Source organism: Gallinula chloropus (assembly GCF_964237585.1).
Source record: "Gallinula chloropus genome assembly, chromosome: 1".
NCBI classification, from domain to species: Eukaryota; Metazoa; Chordata; class Aves; order Gruiformes; family Rallidae; genus Gallinula; species Gallinula chloropus.
Genome location: NC_140085.1, coordinates 152,761,983 through 152,781,698, shown reverse-complemented (window position 1 = coordinate 152,781,698; position 19,716 = coordinate 152,761,983). Strand labels below are relative to the sequence as shown.

The window sequence follows — 19,716 nt, the reverse complement described above, 5'->3', positions numbered from 1 at the left end:
AATATTCATGGTACACAATTTCAGCACAAATATGCGGCAATTTGGCAACCTTTTATACCATTTTTTTCCTCAATACAGTGCAAAGGGGAATGACACTGCCTTTAAACAAGCTGTAGCTAAATACATTGCAAAATTCAAGTTTTATACAAAACATCTTGCTCAGACTTTATAAAAAACCAACATTGCTCTATATACACAATCTGGTTAAGAAAAGCCATTTTTGTCTTGTTTTCATGTAGGTTTTTTTTTAATTATTATTTAAAAAGGTGAATAAGGCTACTGTAACACCCCAAATCCATATACAGTAAATCTGAACCTATGTACAGCATCTTCACTTAGACATGATGGTGCAAATTCCAAGTCGGGTGACTAGGGATGATCATACAAGCAAGGCATTTACAGTAACTTTTCAAAGCTGAACCAACGTCAAATAAAGGAACAGTTGGTAGATTGTCATAATTCTGCACCAGACACAAAACAGACGCACAGTACATTTTTTTTTCCCCCAATTGGTTGCAGGTTGCTCTTGAGCAATTAGTCTGATTTTTTTTTTTTTCACAGTTTAGTACATAACTAGAATGTAGCCAACTGATGAAGCATAGATTTGATTTAATAAAAATCAGTATCAGTAAATCCATCCTTTCCCTTCCTTCCCCTCCCCCAAAATAAAATCTTAATCACTTACAAGAGAACCTTGTATGGATGGATTCACAGAAAGGAAGGGTTGTTGAAAAGAATTACATATGTACTGTAGTTAGTCACCATGGTAACCTTCCACAGAACCATGGGTTGAGATTTTTTTTTTGTGTTGTTTATTTTGTTTCTCTCTTTTGGGCCAACATGCCAACATCATTTTCAGGTTCAAGAAACAGAGAGAGTGATCATTTCTATGACAGATTTCTTTTTTTTTTTTTTTTTTGTTTTTGTTTTTTTTTTTTTTTCCTTGCAGGTGCTCACCGGAGGTCTGAGAACCCCAAAATGCTGTTGCTACATTTTCTTTCCAAATCAGAAAGCAAAGTGTTACCATAGTAACATGACTATGTTAGAAATGTCTATTTGCATAGCACACGTAAAAGTAGAGGGTTTTTTTTTTTTTTTGCCTCCCCAGGGTGGGAGCTTTAGGGGAATAGCCATGCTGAAGAGAAAACTTTAACCTGAACACCCCCCTCTCCCCCCCGCCCCCTCCCCTCTACGAACCTCAACGAAATCTACAGAACACATCAGCCCGTAAGGCAAGGGAAAACACAACACAGAAAAGAAATGCCGGCACACCTTGTCATTGTTAGATATGTGATGCAGTAACATTGATTTCCTTACATTTTCTGGTTTTCTCTTAGGAGATGCTTTGGATTTTTGTTTGGGTTTTTTTTTTTCAATATGTTCTCATTCTTATTTTTAGATGGCTGATGTTTTTTCCCAGAAGCAGTTTATTTTTCTTAAATGCATGTGTGTGTGTATATATATGCATATATATATATGCATATATAAACATATGTGTGTGTGTATATACATACACACAGACACACATATATACGTAAAATGATGACAAGTTAAGACTATTGAATTGTCACAAATGAATTTCACATCTTCTGGTGTAGAGTCTGTGCAATCTCAAAATAGATATATATTAGTAGAAAAGCAAAGCAAACCAAAAATAAAAATTAAGAACGAACGGACAAAAGAAAAAACTCTCACTTTATACCCCTTGTGTTCTATACACCTATTATAAATAAGACATGTCTTCCTTCTCCATCTCAGTGTCATAATTTATTTTATTTCTTACGGACTGCAAGAGGTTTGCCATATGTGCTTTAACTTTGCAACAGAGCACCAATGAACCGCTGTGTCAGTCACAGTACCGACACTCACCGTGCAGGGACAGCACTACAATAAACCAAACTGTCAAAAGGCTCAGTCAGAAAGAAACTCCGTGTTACTTTTTGAGATGAGAAAGGTCTTTTTCACAACTTCACCAGTGATAGAATTACAGCTCATTTGACCCCATTGGCTTATAAGCATCTTGGTCAGATGCAGCACTCTGCTATTTTCCTAAATGCATTCCCTGTGTTCAGTATCATGTGATAGTATAGCAGCTGAGTCTGCCTAAAAGTCATCCGAAGCAGACTACGGTTTCGCTACAGCTTCAGAGCTGTATATTTTATTGCCAGTACCACAACAGCCCTGCCCTAATATATCCTCAGCGGCCTGCTATTGTCTTGTCCTCTCCAAGCTTGTTCGCTAACAAACCCCCTTTGTCCTACTGTATTGAAGGTACTATTTTTTTTCTGCACACTGGTATTTGATAACCACGAATTCCTTCGAATGCAGCCCTAATCCACTGCGTGTGTTACTTTGTCTTCTCCTACTTGCCTCTTAAAACTTAGCATACCAAAGTGCTGTGCTATCTAAATGTTGGGTGTTTTGTGTTTTTTTATTCTTTTTTCTTTTTTCTTCCCAGCTTCTATTTTTGAGGCAGCAGTATTCAATCGCAACTGCAGTCAGCCCTTTCCCTCCACCACCACCCAGTCCTGCTCTTAACTTTTGTTGACAGCCTAACTTTTTGGCTGGAAGGCTCCTTACTCTCAAACACAAATTCTATAAATGCATTACCCATTCAAGTGAGGCTGCTGTAGCAGATGGATGGAGCGCAGATCTCCAAACATTAATGTTCCATTAGTGATTCAGGAGGTGGAGTGAAAGGAAATCTTATGTGAAGGATGGCAGAGCCTCGAATAACAGAAACGAATGGAACAGTGACGGACTAAAAGCAAGAGAACTTTAACAAGTCTTACTTAGACACCAAGGTCTGTGTGACAAATCCAGTACGCACTGAGAGACACACAAAAGTCAGAAGATTGCTTTTCAAGCTTGATATATCCTAGAGCACCTTCCCAGGATGCCTAGAGCTATTAACATCCACGGATCACTCCATCTTCCCTTGGCTTTTGTACATGCCTGAACGCCCGCAGCACATGGCTTTGAGGATGATGAACGTAACAAGAGTACAGCAATCAGAATGGGCATCTTCTACGGAAAAGTCTTCCAGCTTTTAGTGAATACTTATTCACCGAGATAGGAATTCTACAGACTAGGTAAGCTGTCCAGCTCGTGTTGGCTCCTGGAGAAAGAGCTGTCGCCTTCTCCCCCCCCGTGTGCTTGAGTCAATGCTAGCGCACAAGGCGTCACCACAAACCCCAACAGAAAGCATTTGACCAGTGAGTTTCCTCTACGACTCAACTGTACCACAGAGTTGGTTGTGTGTTTCTCAGACCTTGTAATAAATGTTTGCTGGACTCTGAGGAGGCATCTCTTGAACTATGTACACCGGATGTCCATAGTCGCCGCTGACCTTTTCATAGTGGGGGCAAAAGACACTGTCTGCAGTCCTTAGAGGAATGATAATGTCACTGGGCTCAGAACCATTGTTGTTGCCACTGCGTTTTGGGGTGGCTAACGTACTAAGTGAGAGAGTTGTCGTGTGTTGCGGGGAATGCTTCCTGTGTCTTCTCCTGTACTTCAACAAGAGAACCACCAAAGTGATGATGATGACGATGAAAATGATGCACCCTGATGCAATCCCTGCAAATAAGGCCACCTCTGAACCCAGTATACTGGAATGCCCAGCTTTACTGCCATCTGTGCTAGATCCTGGAAAGAATGGAAATACAACAGACAAAAGTTATTGCCATCCTGTGACCCGTTTACACTGCTTAAAAATGTGTAGAGTAAGCAAGACTGGAAGAATTAACTGACAGCTAAACTTTGACAAACCAATTACCCTGCTAGATAGCTAAATGCAAACAGCCGAAGTCAGCAATCAATATTAAATAAGACTTTGTGTCTCTTGGTCTCACTTTTGTGCTGCTCCCAAACCACCCTGTTTCATACATCATCATCCATCAGCGGTGAGGACTGGCACTGACAAGGCAGTCTTTGATGCACACTGCATCTTTTAACAGATGCTGCCCAGCCCCAGGCAGCAGAGAGGGATGGGACAGGACTGCAAGGGGAAAAACGACCATTCCCAGGAAAACATCCCAGGAAAGCATCACACCATTCTGCTTTTTTCTCTTTCGCACATTGATTTAAGTTAAACCATCATTAGTGGCTCTTTACACGAACTCCTCTTGCTTGCACAGGAAGCAAAGGAGCTCGAGGCGGGAGACAGGCAAAATGGCTATGGTACATATCTGTTTGTATTAACTTACATTTACTGATAGGAAAACACTACCATGTATTTGGTAGTCAGGAAAATTTGTGTGCTGAACAGCCCATTGAATATTCGGCTTCACCACACAGTCACATTCTTAGTCAAAAAATTAAATGAGCGTTCATTGACACTTTCTCACTTGGGAATTTGAATGGACTTCCCTCTCTTCATGCTTGTTCACAGGTGGAAAAATGCTGCATATGCTATATCCATGCAAATGTGAACTTCTCCTACTGGAACCTTCATAGGAAATGGCTGAAACCTGACCAGCAACCGTCACATCAAAGATCCATTAGCCCAATAACTAATGACAGAGGTAGCAAGGAAAACTTGCAGCCATTTTTGGGAACCCCAGTACCAACTGTCAGCAAGTTTTGCTTTGTAGCTTTCCCAATTCACTGAATTTTCTTCCTGAGACCTTGAGTCTTCAGAGCTAGTTTTTATCTTGTTCACCTAGTGTCTGAAATGCATCCTGAAGATATTTGCTTGGAAATATCTATTTATCTTGTTTAGATCACTGTTTTTTTAAAAATTCTTTAAATTTAGTGAAAGACTAGCCATTCGTGTGCAGACTTTATATGGTCAGTTAAAAGATCAGGGCATTAATTATAGATGCCTTGAAATAAATTTTATAAATGGCTGTCGAGAACCACTTGATAATGTATTATACGGGAAGAGAAAGACAGAAAGACTCGTTCATCTGCCAGAGTACTAAATGTAAGACAGCATTTACCATCGTAAAGCTGCTTACCGAATGTCCTATCCAAAAACTTTCCTGTAAATGAGTGATATTCTCACAAGATGTAATTAACTTCTACTGCAGAGTGGAAGAGAGAAGAGAGAAGCCATTGCCAAAACGTGCAGCTCCCAGATACTGTTCACTGGAGCATCAGAACTGGCTTTTGCTTCATCTCAGCGCAAAAAACACATTTGCTTTTTCTGGCACTTGACTGGTAAAATAAAATGTGTTGGGGGACAAAGGAGGAGGCTCCGCCAGAGCCCTGTCCCAGGCACGGGCCCTGCCGCACCTACCTGAGTGGTCCTTCACAAAGGGGCTGGTGGTGGAACTCTTCCCGTTGGTGCCAGGTTCCTGCTCGGGGCGCTTGGTGGGATCTGTGTGCCGGGGCAGCCCCGCTGAGTTGGGATCTGGGGGAGACAAAGAGGACTCATGAAGCTTCCGTGCTTGATGGTACAGAGGCTTATAAGCCAAATATAGGTACCACATGAGATACAAATGGCTTTGAACAGAAGAATCTTTATGGTCTGTGTGATGTAAGTTCCTAATTTTCCTTTTAAAGCAAAATGGTTATGTTAGTTATTTCAGAGGTTGTGAGGCCATCTGCAGAAACTATAGGGGCTCCTGTAATTGGCAAGAAAAAGCTTTGCAGATGACATTTCAGTTTAACTGAGGAAGTTGAGTGACTACTAAACCAACTTCTGCTTGGAAGAATTAATGCTTTCTTCCTGCACAACAGGTTATCTATACATGAAGAGAGACAATGAACAAAAACCTCTCTGTAATCACAATTCATAGCAAGCAAACTATAGAAATACTAGTTTCCCTCCTTTCATGTAGTCCAAATAATTTTGAGCAGCAGAGTTGTGGCTTTTGTTTTTAAAATAAAACAAAAATGACTGAAACAAACTACTCCCAGGTGACCTTTCCTTCTAAGGATCTCTCCAATGAAGAGATCTCATTACGCTCACCCTCCTCCTGTAGAAAACTGTCAGTAGCTGAGGAAGAGAAAATAGGCTTTGTTTTCAGACTATATGGAAGGAATGACCACAGTGGATTCAGCTCTCTGCTCTACACTGCTAAAAGAAGCCAGAAAACTATAAGGACACTGAGGACTGATCAAAGTGATTTCATGAAACAGCAGATGGTCTTTACCTTGTCCAACTTTCATGAGGATCTTCATGGTTTTTGTCTGGCACACCCCTCCCTCCTGGTTATCCAGGCCCTCCAAAGACCCATTTGATGTTGCTGATTAAAAATAAAAGAATAAATAAATAAATAAATAAATAAATAAATAAATAAAAAGAAACCAAAAATCAGGAAATCAACAGGCAAAGTGATGCGAACATGAGTGTCTGAAAGCAGATATCTTTCAATCTACCAGGACCTGTTCTTGTTGTTCAGGCCAACCTATGGGTAGCTGTGAAATGTTGAAAGCCAAAGGAATGAATACACTGGTAAGCCGGACAATATATACAAATGGAGGAATGTGTTATCAGGGTTTCGAATTTACCCAGCAACCTATTTTCCTATGCACAATTGACTGACTGACTGACTGACTTGGACGAAAACACAGCACCTTGCTAAAAGGTGATGGGAGTCAGCTGAAAAGGAAGCCCTGGCAGGCTCAGAGGAGCAAAGCACCGAAAATGCACCCTTTCCCCCCCCCGCCCCCAACAATATCTTTACAATCAGCATGTTACACCTGCTTCCTCTATTACAAATCTCCTGCTGGAAGAAGTGAACGCATACAAAAGACCCAGGTGAAAGCTGAGATTCCGCACTGATTGGAAAAACCATTTAATATTTTAAAGTACAATCTCACTTTTCTCAGCATTGAGGAGCCTCCGCGGGGGCGGGTGGCGGGGGAGCGGGGGAACACGCTCTATTCTCACAGAAACCTTTTAGCTCGTACAAACAAATGGGTGCTTTCCCCTGCATTTATATTGTTCTCGCTTATCTAGGCGCTGCCTGGAACCGCGCGCGCCCCCGCCGCAAGCTGATGCTGTAACGCGATTGGAGCGCAAAGCGCAACTCCCGTGGAGAATCCGAAACGTTGAGTCACAGTTTAGGGGTGCGCAGACACTTTCTGCCCAAGCCAGCTGTTTTGTTGGTTGCAAAACCCCAACAGCTGCTGGAAAACGATTTGGCAGCTCCCCAGATGTGGGCATCATCACCGCACCGCACAGTGCCAGGCACCGGCCACATCGGCATGCACGCCGGTGCCCTCGTCATGGTGGCAAAACCAGGCACGTCCACCAACAGTGTGACAGTCCAGAACTCTGCTATTTAGGGAATGCAGCAGGGGTCTTCCCACCCCAGTTGTCCTGGGAGGGTGTGCAAATTTCACCATCGTTTCTTGGAGCTGTTTATCCAAGACCCAAAACGCACGGAGGAGAGGGTGCCTGCACACACACTGGCACCAGGCCACCAAATCTAAAACGGGAGATAACGGAGCTCGCTGCTTGTTGCGGCTGTGGTGAACTGCTTAAGCAGCACTTTCCTGCCTCTGCCCCTCTCCTTTCAGCTCGGGATCTAATTCAACCCGGGCTTCACACTGTTCGGATCTTTGTTTTTAATTCCCGTTCCTCTTATTTTGCCTTCCTCGGGGATTTTCTTTCAAATGCAGCCTATGTATATTTCCTTTTTCCTTCACAATGTCTTCCTAGCCCCATGGCAGTATTTTTCTTGCTCTAATCTTCTCTCTAGCCATAAAGATATAAACCCCATACTGCTGAACCCTGCTTCCTAGCCTTTGATCTACTTCGTGGTTTTGTTCCACTTCTGCCTCTTTTGTGACTAACTCGAATTACAGGCACCATACAAATTTTCCCAAATTGTGCTTTCTTTTCCTACAATTCCCTTCTCCTCATATGTGGTCCCTCCCAGGTCCTCCTCTTGTTCCCTCCCCCCTGTAAAAACATGACAACGGCCATACGTGCAACTACTTTTTTATCCCAACTTGCAAAAAAGACTTTTTACAATAAAAAAGAGCACAGTGAGTAATTTAAGATAAAAGCCAATCTGAAATGTGCCACTGCATTGCCAGGCTCAGAAAATAATGGAGACGTATAGTTTTGTTTTCTTTTGTTTTTTTCCAGAGGGAAAAAAAATCAATACTAAGAACCAGTTCTGGACATAAATCAAATGTGTCTTTGCTGAAAGTGTTTTTTATGACCTATTTGCCAATGTACCAGCACAAGGACGAGGGGAAAAAAGGGAGTAAATAGAAATACCAAAGCTGAGAATCAACTGAAAGTACAACTAATAAACACTGACTTTGTCTTGTGGGTTTTGTTATTCTTCGTTTGGTTTTTAATCGAGGCGATGGGGGCTCACCTCTCTTTAAACACCTTCTACTTGATTTTAATAAAATAGAATGATGCTGCTGCTTCTGAACATCAATGCCTTTTTATTCTTTAAAGGCCTATCCATTTAACCCACAGAGTGGGGGACCTCAATAAGATGCAGAGGATGCAGTCTGACCTCAGTACAGAGTAAGAAAGTGAGACGGCAAAAAGAATGCAAAATTACTTCAAATACAGTCTCCAAATGGGAAGGCCCAGATGTACAATGAGTCTGGTTGTGTGCCTACGCGAGCGCAATCTGCCTCGCTGGCTTGCTAAAAGAATGCTTTCATAGCTTTGATGTCAGATGAATGAATTTGCAGGAGTATTCACTTTTTCCACAGTTCTTCAAGGGGTTTTCGGAAAGCCTACGTTATAGCTCAGAGACGAGACTGCTACGTCCTGAGGAACAGAGAATTTTCAAAGAGGAGCATTTCAGTGACAAAGCAAAGTTTCCATCTCTGCTTCTCCCTGTAATTAAACCGACAATTACCCAAGGCCACTGGAGGAAATTATTTTTCAAAATTCATTAAGACTACCGAAATATAACCTCACATATCCCTAGTGTATCAGGAAGAAAGTGGGTAGTTTTAAATACATCATTTCAAGCTTTGAAAAGCGGCACGGGGAAAAAAAGAAGTAATCTGGGACATCAGAGAAACCAGAGTTCCATACTGCTAATGCCCCTTGACAGTTTAGTGTGCAGAAGTCAAACAAGGATGTGGTACAAAATATTCCTCCAACACTTGCCACCGCCTTTCCGTATTGATCTCCAAATGAAAACTATACCTGCTATCATGTAAGCTCCTGCACCACGCTCACATTTCTGCAGGAAAGTGACCCTGGTACCTGGAGCTCTGCTCACACTGAAAGGATGCTTCAAAAAACCAAACCAAACCAAAAAACTGTCCATGATGAAAAGGTCTGGGTATAATTACAGAAACCTGACACAAACTCCTTGCATCTAAAATGGAAACGCTACTCTCTGGTGCATTTATATGATCAAGTTTTAGACCTTCAATCCAGTTTATTTTTATATACACATATATATAAAAAGTAACAGGTTTGGGGTTTTTTATATTTAGGTCTAAATATGGATGTATTTTAGACACAATTAAACACACATGGAATACCAGACATGGGCCTGTGCTAAGATTACTTACATAATAACATTAATAAAAATAATTATTAATATAAAATTTCATTTGAGTATTAAATGTTCTTGTGATGCCACACTTTGCTTTTTATTAATACAGCAAGGCATAGGAAACTAAAAGTAAATGTTGCCAAACAGGTAGCAAGATACTTTCAGATCTTTTTGCTGGATAGGTACCTCTGGTTTTCTGAGACCTGTCTTACTCCTCTGGTGTCAATAGCAGAACTCATAACTACAGCCAAGAGTGCACTAAATTACTCAAGTCAACAGTTTATCCGCATCTACAAATAAACACGAATAATTGCCCTAAAATCTATTAAGACTTGCTGACAAAATCCTAACCATGTATAGGCAATGTCTGCAGCAGTAGGTTGAATGTTACATTTGAGCCCTGTACAACAAATACTGTGTGCCTGCATACCACACAGCAGCTGCCCTTTCATAAAGTTCAGGTTTTCAAATTTCAGAAAAAGGGATCTCTCAAAAAATTATGGTTAAAAGTCTGCTGACACATGGTCACTCTGGAGAGGCTAGAAGGAACATTTTCAGTTTCGTAAAACACACCCCAGCATATCATCATCTCACTTCTATGAGAGGAAATGGAGTTATTCCGACCAAAGAATTCCATTCCAGCCCTGCCTTCCCTTCCTCAAAATATATAAATTATTGAAATAAAAAGACAAGTAAGAATTGGAACTCATGTAAATCTATGTATGATGTTTTACATTTCCTTGCTTTCAGAACTTCACGAGTGTTGTTTATTGTATGAAATGCATTAGTCATAAAATGCAGAGGCAGGGAATCAGTGAGCGAAACAGAGTCAGCTGACAAGAATAGTTCCTGGCTATGATTCTTATACAGTCCCCGTGGAGAGGAAGTAATATTACATTTTAATATGTCTTCATTTGATTGTTATTGCTCTGCCTCCCAGGAGGTTAAGCCACTGCATGGATCTTGGCTGTTTTCAACCTATCAGGTTGGTAACTTGCTCTAATCAGATGGAGAATTAAGCTGCTGGATTTGTGCCTGTATATAGCTTTCCATTCACAAAGAGATTAGAAACGAAGGCACAGTCACAAAAATTCAACTTCCTTCACTCCTAAAAACACACATTACAAAATGAAAAAAATGCCATCACAATTACTTAAAAGGAAACAGCAGCAGACTAAAATTTCAGCCTCTTAATTCTGCCACAATTATTACCCGTACTTTTATGTTTTGGGATTATGAAAGACATTACCTACTTGCAAATTAAATGTCATATCCTTTGAACCAACACAACTTCACAAAACATACTTATTTCTGGAGCTTGAACACAAAATGGACTACACGGTTGAGAGAGAAATTACTGTACCTAATTTTCCTGTGAAAACTAAATGGACTTTAAACCACAGGCTGTAGGAACGAATGAATGATGTCAACTGAGGGGTGAGGGCAAAATTGGTTTTGTCCCCCTCCTGAGTGTGCTAGATGATACAAGCCATTTGGCAATGTATCGAGGGCATATCATTGGCGAAGTCATCAAAAACTAATTGCTGCTGGTGTGGATCCGTTAATAGAAAAATGGGAATTACAGGTTTCTTTGGGGTAGAAACTTTAGGGCACTACTGTCCAATAGTACTGATTTTAACTTTTTTCTTTTCTTAAACACCACTTGAATTCAGCATCAGAAAGTAGGTTTCTTAAATTCTGAGTGAAACAAAACCAAATAACCCTACCCATCTCTACTTTTCCCAAGCTGTGCTTAGAAACAGAATGGAAAAGCCTGAACAGCAGCAAAATCCACGAAAGCTCTAGATCCAACAGTAGTAAGAAGTTATTCTTACAGCAAAGCTGCACTTGATCTCATATGCACTCACAGGATTACTAAGTGCATGTAAAGCTTTTGAAGGTTTTTTTTTTTATTTTATTAAGTAATAGAACACTATTTTGGCCAGACATCGTGTGTTTGTGCTCTGGCTGCTTTCATCTACTTTTGGACCTCTTAATGACTCTCTTACTAAAGCGCCAAATAAATAATTCTTCTTCCCATAAATTATCTAAATTTATGGGACAGGTTTGAGAACACCAGAAATCACACACTGCGTAACCACAAATCACAGATCACAACACAGAGGTTGTTTCTAGACCAGCCAGCGATGAAGAACGAGGCATCTGAGGTAATAGAAAGAGCATTTTAATTAAATGAAATTATATTTTTTTTCTTCCCACTTAGCAGCAGTGCCAGATCTGCACAGAGATCTGAAACAATGAAAAAAAAAGATCGTTCAGGCCACTCACCAAAGAACAGGTACCTTGGCAGACACTACGTTGGGTGAGCCGCAGAAAGCTTAGCGAGAAGATAAATACACTAATTTCAACTACTAGCAACTTAACAATTTACCTTTGCTTGTAGTGAACAAAAGCTAAGATTGACACTGAAACCTTAAAAAAAAAAAAAAGCAATTGTCTTCCAAAATGTAACTATCAGCAGTCCCAAACCCGGATCACAAGTGCTAAAATTTAAATGTGTTGTGAACAGTTGAATGGAGTTCTGCCAACGCAGTGCCAGTGTTTCCATCTGCAAACAAGAGACCTCCTCTCTTTAACTCTGCACTTGAACAATAAAACTTTTCTACTGATCTTAGACAATGAAAGTATCTGTAATAAAAAAAGATAAAACCTGATGAATCTGCGCAATTAATACAATACAGGACACTAAGAGGGTCAAGAAAAATGTATAAAAAATTAACCAATAATTTGGCATTTTTCTCACATGTCTGGTTTCTCTTTTGTCCTGTTTTCAAAGCCAAGGTGGCAGCCAAGTTTTGAAGAGTTTATCAACATAAACACCATAGAGAATTTCTCGTTCTCTCAACCTTATTCCACATATTCCTTTAAACGAAGGTAACATTTTTCTTAAACTAAAGCTTATGGAGTGTTTATAAACAGTCTTGAAGCCAGCCTTTTCTCTATCCACAGACAAGGCAAAACTTTCATTTCAATGAAAGGACAAGAATTCTCCCTTCTTTTCCACTTCTCATCCTTGATGGTTTTTGAATTAAGTCTTATGTTGTACATCCTGAGATTTATATCTAGACAGGATCCACAAATGATATTCCGCACAGCAAGTAAGCAGCAATGCCCTCCACTGTCAAGCTAAAACCAGAACAAAATCAAGTAAAATAAAAAACAGGCCTCCTCTTGCCTGGAAAAAGACAAAGGCTCTATGGTGAAATTCTGTGATTCACTTTTCTAACCACTGCTCTAAGATGTACTTCGTCCAAATGTAAATGGCGTGACTTATGGTACTTAGGTGGGACTCATGATATAAGGGATTTTATGTGATTCCCCATAAAAATCTCCACTTGTTTTCATATGTCCAGAGAGAGACAAACTTTAGCATAATTTCAATATATTTTTTTCTTTTAGTGGGGGTGAGGGTGCGGGGGGGAGGTGGTGTGTGCAATGCGGAGGACACAAGCAAGAAAGAGGCAATCAATTCTAGTGTGATATGCCTTGGTATATATCAACTGTCTAATCCCAGGCACACCTCTGGAAATCCATAGGCTCTCCTTCCTGCATCTCATGTGGTCTGACTGAGAAGGACCACCCAAGTATTAAGCACAAAACAGGGAGAGAGTTCTTGTAAAGTTTCATACATTCAGAACGTTTCTATTAATTCCAGGGAGATGTAGCATCATACAACCAACAAGTATAGAGGTGGTAAAAAACCCCGCCCAACCACACCTTTATGTCAACAAAGTGTTTCTGTGACAGACAGTGAGCAAGACAGAATTGGAAAGTATCAAAAAATCTGTGATCTCCGACTGGTTTCCGCTGCCTATCATTTTAAAAACAGCACCGCTTTATCTCTGGGTTAAGGAATACCACAGCTGAAGTGTACTAAACAGTAAACTGTTTGTTGAATTATTTTTCCATTACAGAAGGTCCCAGCATCCACCCACAACAACCACCTACTTGCTTCAATGCTGTCAACTGTCCCTCTTCTAAATTTTCCTGGAATGATTTAGAAATTATTTAAATAAATAAAAAAAAGAAGAAGATAACAGCATCTCAATACTGTATCACTATGAATGACAATTTAAGTCATTACAGTTAAACATTTCTAAAAGTATTTAGGTTCTATATTTCACATACCCTGAGAAATCTTGTCAGATAATGATCTCTGCACACATGGTTGCTTCTAGTTTACATAAACAAATTATATATTTGTGAGCACTGAAGTAACTGTGGCAGATGCAAGCCCACTAATTATGTTGTATTCAGTGTATATCAGAAAGTATGCATCTAAAACAGATTACTAGCTAGTTAACTTCACCAACCACAAACAGGTATTTTACGTAAGCTCATCCTTTCTCCCAGCACACTACTGGCAAAAAAGCCTCTCTCATGTACAGGGAGAAGTATCTCCCCAGTACAACAGCAAGCTTTGCTTAACAGGTCAGCCGAACAAAGCTAATAGAATTAGTTAGCATTCAAGTTACACTGATTGTTGCTAATGACAAGTGGGCTTGCAGGATCCAAAAGCAGAAGCTTTAACGTCAAGCAAGGACTGATTTTCTCTATCACACAAACTCAACACCACTCTCCAAGGATGTTCATCTGCCTTGAAAATCTGTCTGGTTTCTGTCTGTAGCACTTGGATAAGAAAGGGTTATAGTGAAAGTTCATATTAAATAAATAACAAACCTCTTGCTCATTCCACTGTCACTAATTGCATGCAATGATATTAATGACCCAGTAATTGCTATACGAGTAGCACTGAAGTGGAAAACATCATTTTGAGGCAGAGTTCATCTCTAGGTGGTAGGACTTCACCAGTGACTGAGTTAATGCCTAGTGACAGTTTAGAATATAACACTATAGATGAGAAAATGTGCCAGTCTCATGGTTATAACAGTTTAGATGGCCATGACGTTATTTGCTTTGACCACACAGAGTCCAGGAGTAACCCCAATAAAGTGCCACAGTCAGAGTTTGCCCTATAGATGAACTTCATTCCTTTCAGGGGAGATGCTCTGTACTATAACAATCTAGAGCAATTTTCCACATGTTTGCTTCAATAAAAGAATACCTTCATCTCCTGCTTTTACATCAAGCACAACAAAAGCGTGCTTTATTGCGAAACACAAAAAGCTATTTACATCATCTAACTATCCTTCAGCAACACAGAGTTTGGCACCTTAGCACTGAGATCAATTATGATACTATTGGATGACTGTGCACTTGGTAAAGATGATCAGAAGTTAAGCACTGTTTTGATTGCAGTATGCTTATGTTTGCGTTTAGAACTTTAAAATACCCACAGAGTAAAACTTAATGAGGGAACATTGCTGAAATAAAGCAATCTGAATTTCCAAAGTGATACAAGACCTCGAGTTCAAATACTCGCCGTAAGAAATTTTGGGGGTTTAGCTTCTTTAGAAATTATTACACAGGCACATCTCAATTCATTTGAAGACTCTCTGATGGGATGGGTATGTTAATCCTCCAGTGTTTGGAATTTTGAAAAGTCATAGCTAGAGAGGAGAACAGATACTTTTAATAATGACGTTCACAGAGTTTTTAATATTCCACTAGTATTTTAATAGTGTAACATTGTTAAGTTTTACTTGTTTGGGTTTTTTTGGTTTGGGGTTTTTTTTAAGTCTTTTGCAACACAAATTATTTAATTAATGTATTGATTCTGCTACTAAATCTGCTGTGGCATCCTCTGGACAATGGTGGAATTAAGTTTTAGCACAAGCTGGGACCATACAGTTGGTAAGCAGTGGTGGTCCTGGTGGACACCAAGTTGACCTTGAGCTAGCAACTCTGCCCTTGTAGCAGAGGCAGCAAACAGAGTCCTGGGCTGCCTTTGCAGACAAAGCACTACCAGTGGGTGGAGGGGAGGAAATCCTTCCCCTCTATACTCAGCGCCGGTGAGGCCACAGCTGGAGTGCTATGTTAAGTCACAGGCTCCCCAGCACAAGAGAGGCACGGACTTTCAGAGGCAAATCCAGTATATGTTCATGGAGATGCTGAAGTAACTGGAGCACCTGTATAATGTGGCTGAGGACCTGGGAAGAGAAGGCTCAGGGTGGTTTCACCTGTGTATATAGATGGGCAGAGTAAAGATGATGGAGCCAGACTCTTCTCAGGGCAGCCCAGTGTCAGGACAAGAAGCAATGGGCACAAACTGAAATACAGGGAGAACACTGTTCAAACCTGAGAAAATCTTTTGAAATGTGAAGGTGACAGGCACTGCAACATGTTGTCCAGGCAGCCTGTGGAGTCTCCATCCTTGGAGATACTCAAAACCCAGGTGGACACACACGGTCCTAGGCAACTTGCTACAGCTGAGCCTGCTTGAGTAGAGGCTTGAGCCATCCAGACTTAACCAGTCTGTGCTCGGTGATCACCTGCCCGTTGCGGTCTGATGCGTTTACGTGCTAACGTGAAATACTTGAAAAACAAATCCTTCTCAGTTTCCCTGGCAGGATTTGGATTCAGGCTTCTGTTTCTCCCACAGCAGCTCAGTGAGCACAGAAGGACAAGTCTGCTGCTGCGGTTTAGTTATTTTTGCTCTCTTCATCTGCTGAGCAGAAAACAGATAAATCATGCTAACAAAGATCTGAACATGCTTTTTAAAACCAGCCTTATCAGCTTAATACGGACTCTTCTCCAAGAACTGCTAAAACTACCTTAAGCCTAATCCTGCTTTTACTCACAGAAATATTTGCATGATTTCCTTGGGACTGAAAAAAGCAACTGGAAGACTGCCCGTTAGGGCTTAGTTTTATAGTCCGACTTATCAGAAATAAATCCTGAAATATTCTTCCTCCAAAGTTTCCAGGATTGATTAAAGTCAGGAAAGAAAGTCCAAACTGATATTTAACCTTCTTTTTCAATCATTTCAACCCTGTGCTTTAGCTAATGCAGTTCTCAGACGAAAGTACATTTCCCTCCAATCCAGCTATGTAAAGACTTTAATGAGGCAAACAATTCCAAGTATTTTAAATCAATTTCATTAAAGCCTTTATAAGCACTTACGTGGCACCCGGCCTTTTATTTTACAACTTAAAATACCGTAATATGTAACAGATATAATGCAAGTGACTGTATGAAATAAAGACTGATCACCCCACTTGATGAGACAAATACTCACCACCAAACTTAGGTACAAAATTAAAGTTTTGGTATGCTGGTGCATTTTTTACGTTTCAATTTAGGCAGATGATTTGCTCATCGCACGGCAGGTCTCCCCAGTACGCACCACCTTGATTTAAACAGTTGTTCATACCCTGCATGTAAGGCATCAAACGCACACTCAACCCAACCCTCTTCTGCATGTAGCCCTCTTAAGAATGTATATGTAAATCTCAGAACATGAACAACTTGTAGAAGCTTAATGTTTCAGCTGTTTTTTGCAAAGTATTTCAAGTGACCTTATTGCTGATAAGTATTCTATATATACACACACATACATATATAAAGACTTCTAAGTGAGAATATTGTATTTTTCTTTGTGAATGTACTGCATTTATAAATTGTTTATGAGGAAATAAAAAATGAGAAAAATAAATAGCAACTAAAAATATTAAACGGCTTCCTATGAAATTTTAAAACCTGTTTAATTCCTGAGCATTTTCTGAATAATTCTTTCTTCCAGTCTGAATAATTATTCTTCGTTTTCATCTCATTCTGTATCTATCTGGAATACTTGGGTGGGGAGGTGGGATGGGGGAGGATAAATGCATTTTTTCACAAGATGCCATCAATTAGCAAACTGAGGATTCCTATCTTTCATTTCCTTCCCTTAGGAATAGAGAAATAATAACAGATTTCCTGCTGAACTATCTCTGTCTACTTTAAAGGAGATAAACGGTCGGTATTGCCTAGGTAATGGCACCGAATATGAGCAAAGTCCATCAATCTAAAATAGCCTTATTCTCTTACAAGACCTGTGTGGTCTGGGACAAAACCCCAAAGGACCACGACTCCATTAATCCTGTAGGTCTTAGACTCTGTTAGAAATCCGAAGCTGCACAGACAGTGATCTTTTTTCTACCAATAATATTATTTGTATGAGCTGTATTTATATTTAATTCAACAAGAGCTAAGTGGCATTGCTGATATATCCCTGAAAAGTCTCTCAGCAAAGTCAAAGACTGACCTCTGGATATCATTTTACACTAAGAAGAAAACATTTATCTAATTTTCTGAGGAAAGAGGAGAAAAAAAACCTTGTGATCCTTGTACAAATGGAATCAAGGTGGCTATTACCACACAGACTTTCACTAATAACACCACCATTGAGAAATAAATAATAGATTTGAGGAAAACAAATTCTTTAACCAAAAGCACAGAAAATGTCTTTATTGCAAAAGAAATGAAATTGAAATTCTGATATAGTTTTTGTCTCGGTTTTGGCTGGTTCGGAATCAACCTCCGAACAAAGGGAAACTTATACAGTTCCCTTTTGGGTAGCTCTTGCAAGGCATTTGGGAAGTTGCAGGGGGGCTGCGGGCTGATACCCGCCTCAGAGAGGTGTCTGAGAGCCCAACCGGCCAGATTAGTCAGCGCTTAAACTGTTTGGTCAGAATACGAAAATAACATTTTAATGTAAATCTATTTGGCCATGCAAAGAGATTTATTCTTCCCAGCTGGGCCATATTTCAGGGCACAATCTATATTGCCCTTTAATGTCTTCTTCCTCAGACAGTTATTGCCCTTTAATTGTAACAGAATGACAAAGTGAAAACATAAAAGCCTTGTGATTTTTTTCAAACCCAGCTAATGCTAAAATTTCAGAGTGACTGTTTCGATTTTAAAAGCCGCAGCACTATTAAAGCAGCTATCCAAAATGTAGTGCTACTAGACAGCATAAACCTTGAAATGAGTCAGGGATCAAATATGTATGTTTTTTTAATTTAAGCCAGAGGCCAATTACGTAAGTGGGTCACTTCAAAAAAGTTGACCAAAAAACATTTAAGGAAAGCTGCATATTCCACTTTGCCAATGTCAAAGCCGATGAGCATCATTAGCTCAGCCAGCTTGGTTAATGAGATTGCAGGCTGAGCAAGCATTTTAAAGGAACCTTTTCTAGGACCATGCCATAGCCCCTTCCTGTCTCAAGCCACTCTTCTACAAATTTCAAACAGGTGAAGACTTCATTGCAGGTGACTTGTTTTTAAACTGTTGATGCCACCCCATAATTTTAACTTTACTTATGCAAAAGAAGAGATGAAGTGAGCAGAGTACGTGCTGGCCCAGCCAAACTGTCTGAGGAACACAATGATGGTGGAAGGCAAGAAGCACAGCACTGCTCCCTTCCCTCCAGCATAGATTCCCTACAGGCTTCCCCAGGGCACTCCCTCACTGCAAACCCAGGGCATCATGGTGCTCTCCATGCCCTCTGACTCAAGGCCAGGTTTGTTGGGATTGGGTTCAGGATAACTCCTGTTCACCCAAAGTAAACATCGCTGGCATATTATATATGCTTGTACTACACCAACACATCTCTCTCCCATACTAGAAACTCTGCATCTGAGAGAGGTAGTGAAGCAGGTACAGTGTGACCCGAGCACTTGCAGCTCAGCCCCTGTGTACTGAGAACATACTCGTTGCTTGTTCTGAGCAATCCACAATAGCAGAAAATAGCACCTTGTTCCCTAACCATGCAAAGACCTAAAAAGCCTTCTTTAATGCAAACAACAGAGTTGTAAATCTGCACACTCTTCTTCTGCTTAACTTTGCCCTTCGCACAGATATTTATGGGTTTGGGCATGATGTATCTTCCTTCGTCACTCTGATTAAGGATTTCCTTAGAGACTTATGGTATGTTAGCTAAACGGTCGCATATTTTAGGATAATCTAACATTAATACTTCTGAGATCTCAAGTACATTTGACCTTCTCCAGTTCTGCTGGAAAGAAATCAGGTAACTGTAGGAAAATGAATCTATTAATTTCCCAGGAACAAAAATTTGATGATAGCAAAGAAGGAAAAAGCAAGGACATTCTGTTACACGATTTATTCACTTTCACAATACCATTCAGTATTATCTTTCCAAGTACTACTGTTCACAGAATTAACTCCTAGAATCCTGATACTAATTTTGAGGAATATCTTGCCAAGAAATGGGCTAGATTTTTTAATTATTATTTTTAAAGTATTGTTAAATGTGTATAAGAGTTATCAGAAACTCATCTACATTTTTACTTTTTATTTTTAAATATGAACTGTGGAATGAAAAATGTTGCATTTTTATATACTTAGACCT

At 40.0% G+C, this 19,716-nt stretch overlaps 1 protein-coding gene across 1 annotated transcript in view; it reads right to left on the bottom strand.

The window, feature by feature from the left end:
* Window positions 1-3,265: 3,265 nt before the first annotated feature.
* Window positions 3,266-19,716, bottom strand: part of EFNB2 (ephrin B2) — a gene marked incomplete at its 3' end in the record, with an annotated part of 41,614 nt that continues 25,163 nt past the window's right edge. The window contains exons 3-5 of the mRNA XM_084279158.1: window positions 6,102-6,194; window positions 5,243-5,356; window positions 3,266-3,648 (exon numbers count right to left, since the gene is read on the bottom strand). Of these exons, the coding sequence (XP_084135284.1) occupies window positions 3,266-3,648; window positions 5,243-5,356; window positions 6,102-6,194 (590 nt within the window). The remainder of the gene's footprint in view (window positions 3,649-5,242; window positions 5,357-6,101; window positions 6,195-19,716) is intronic.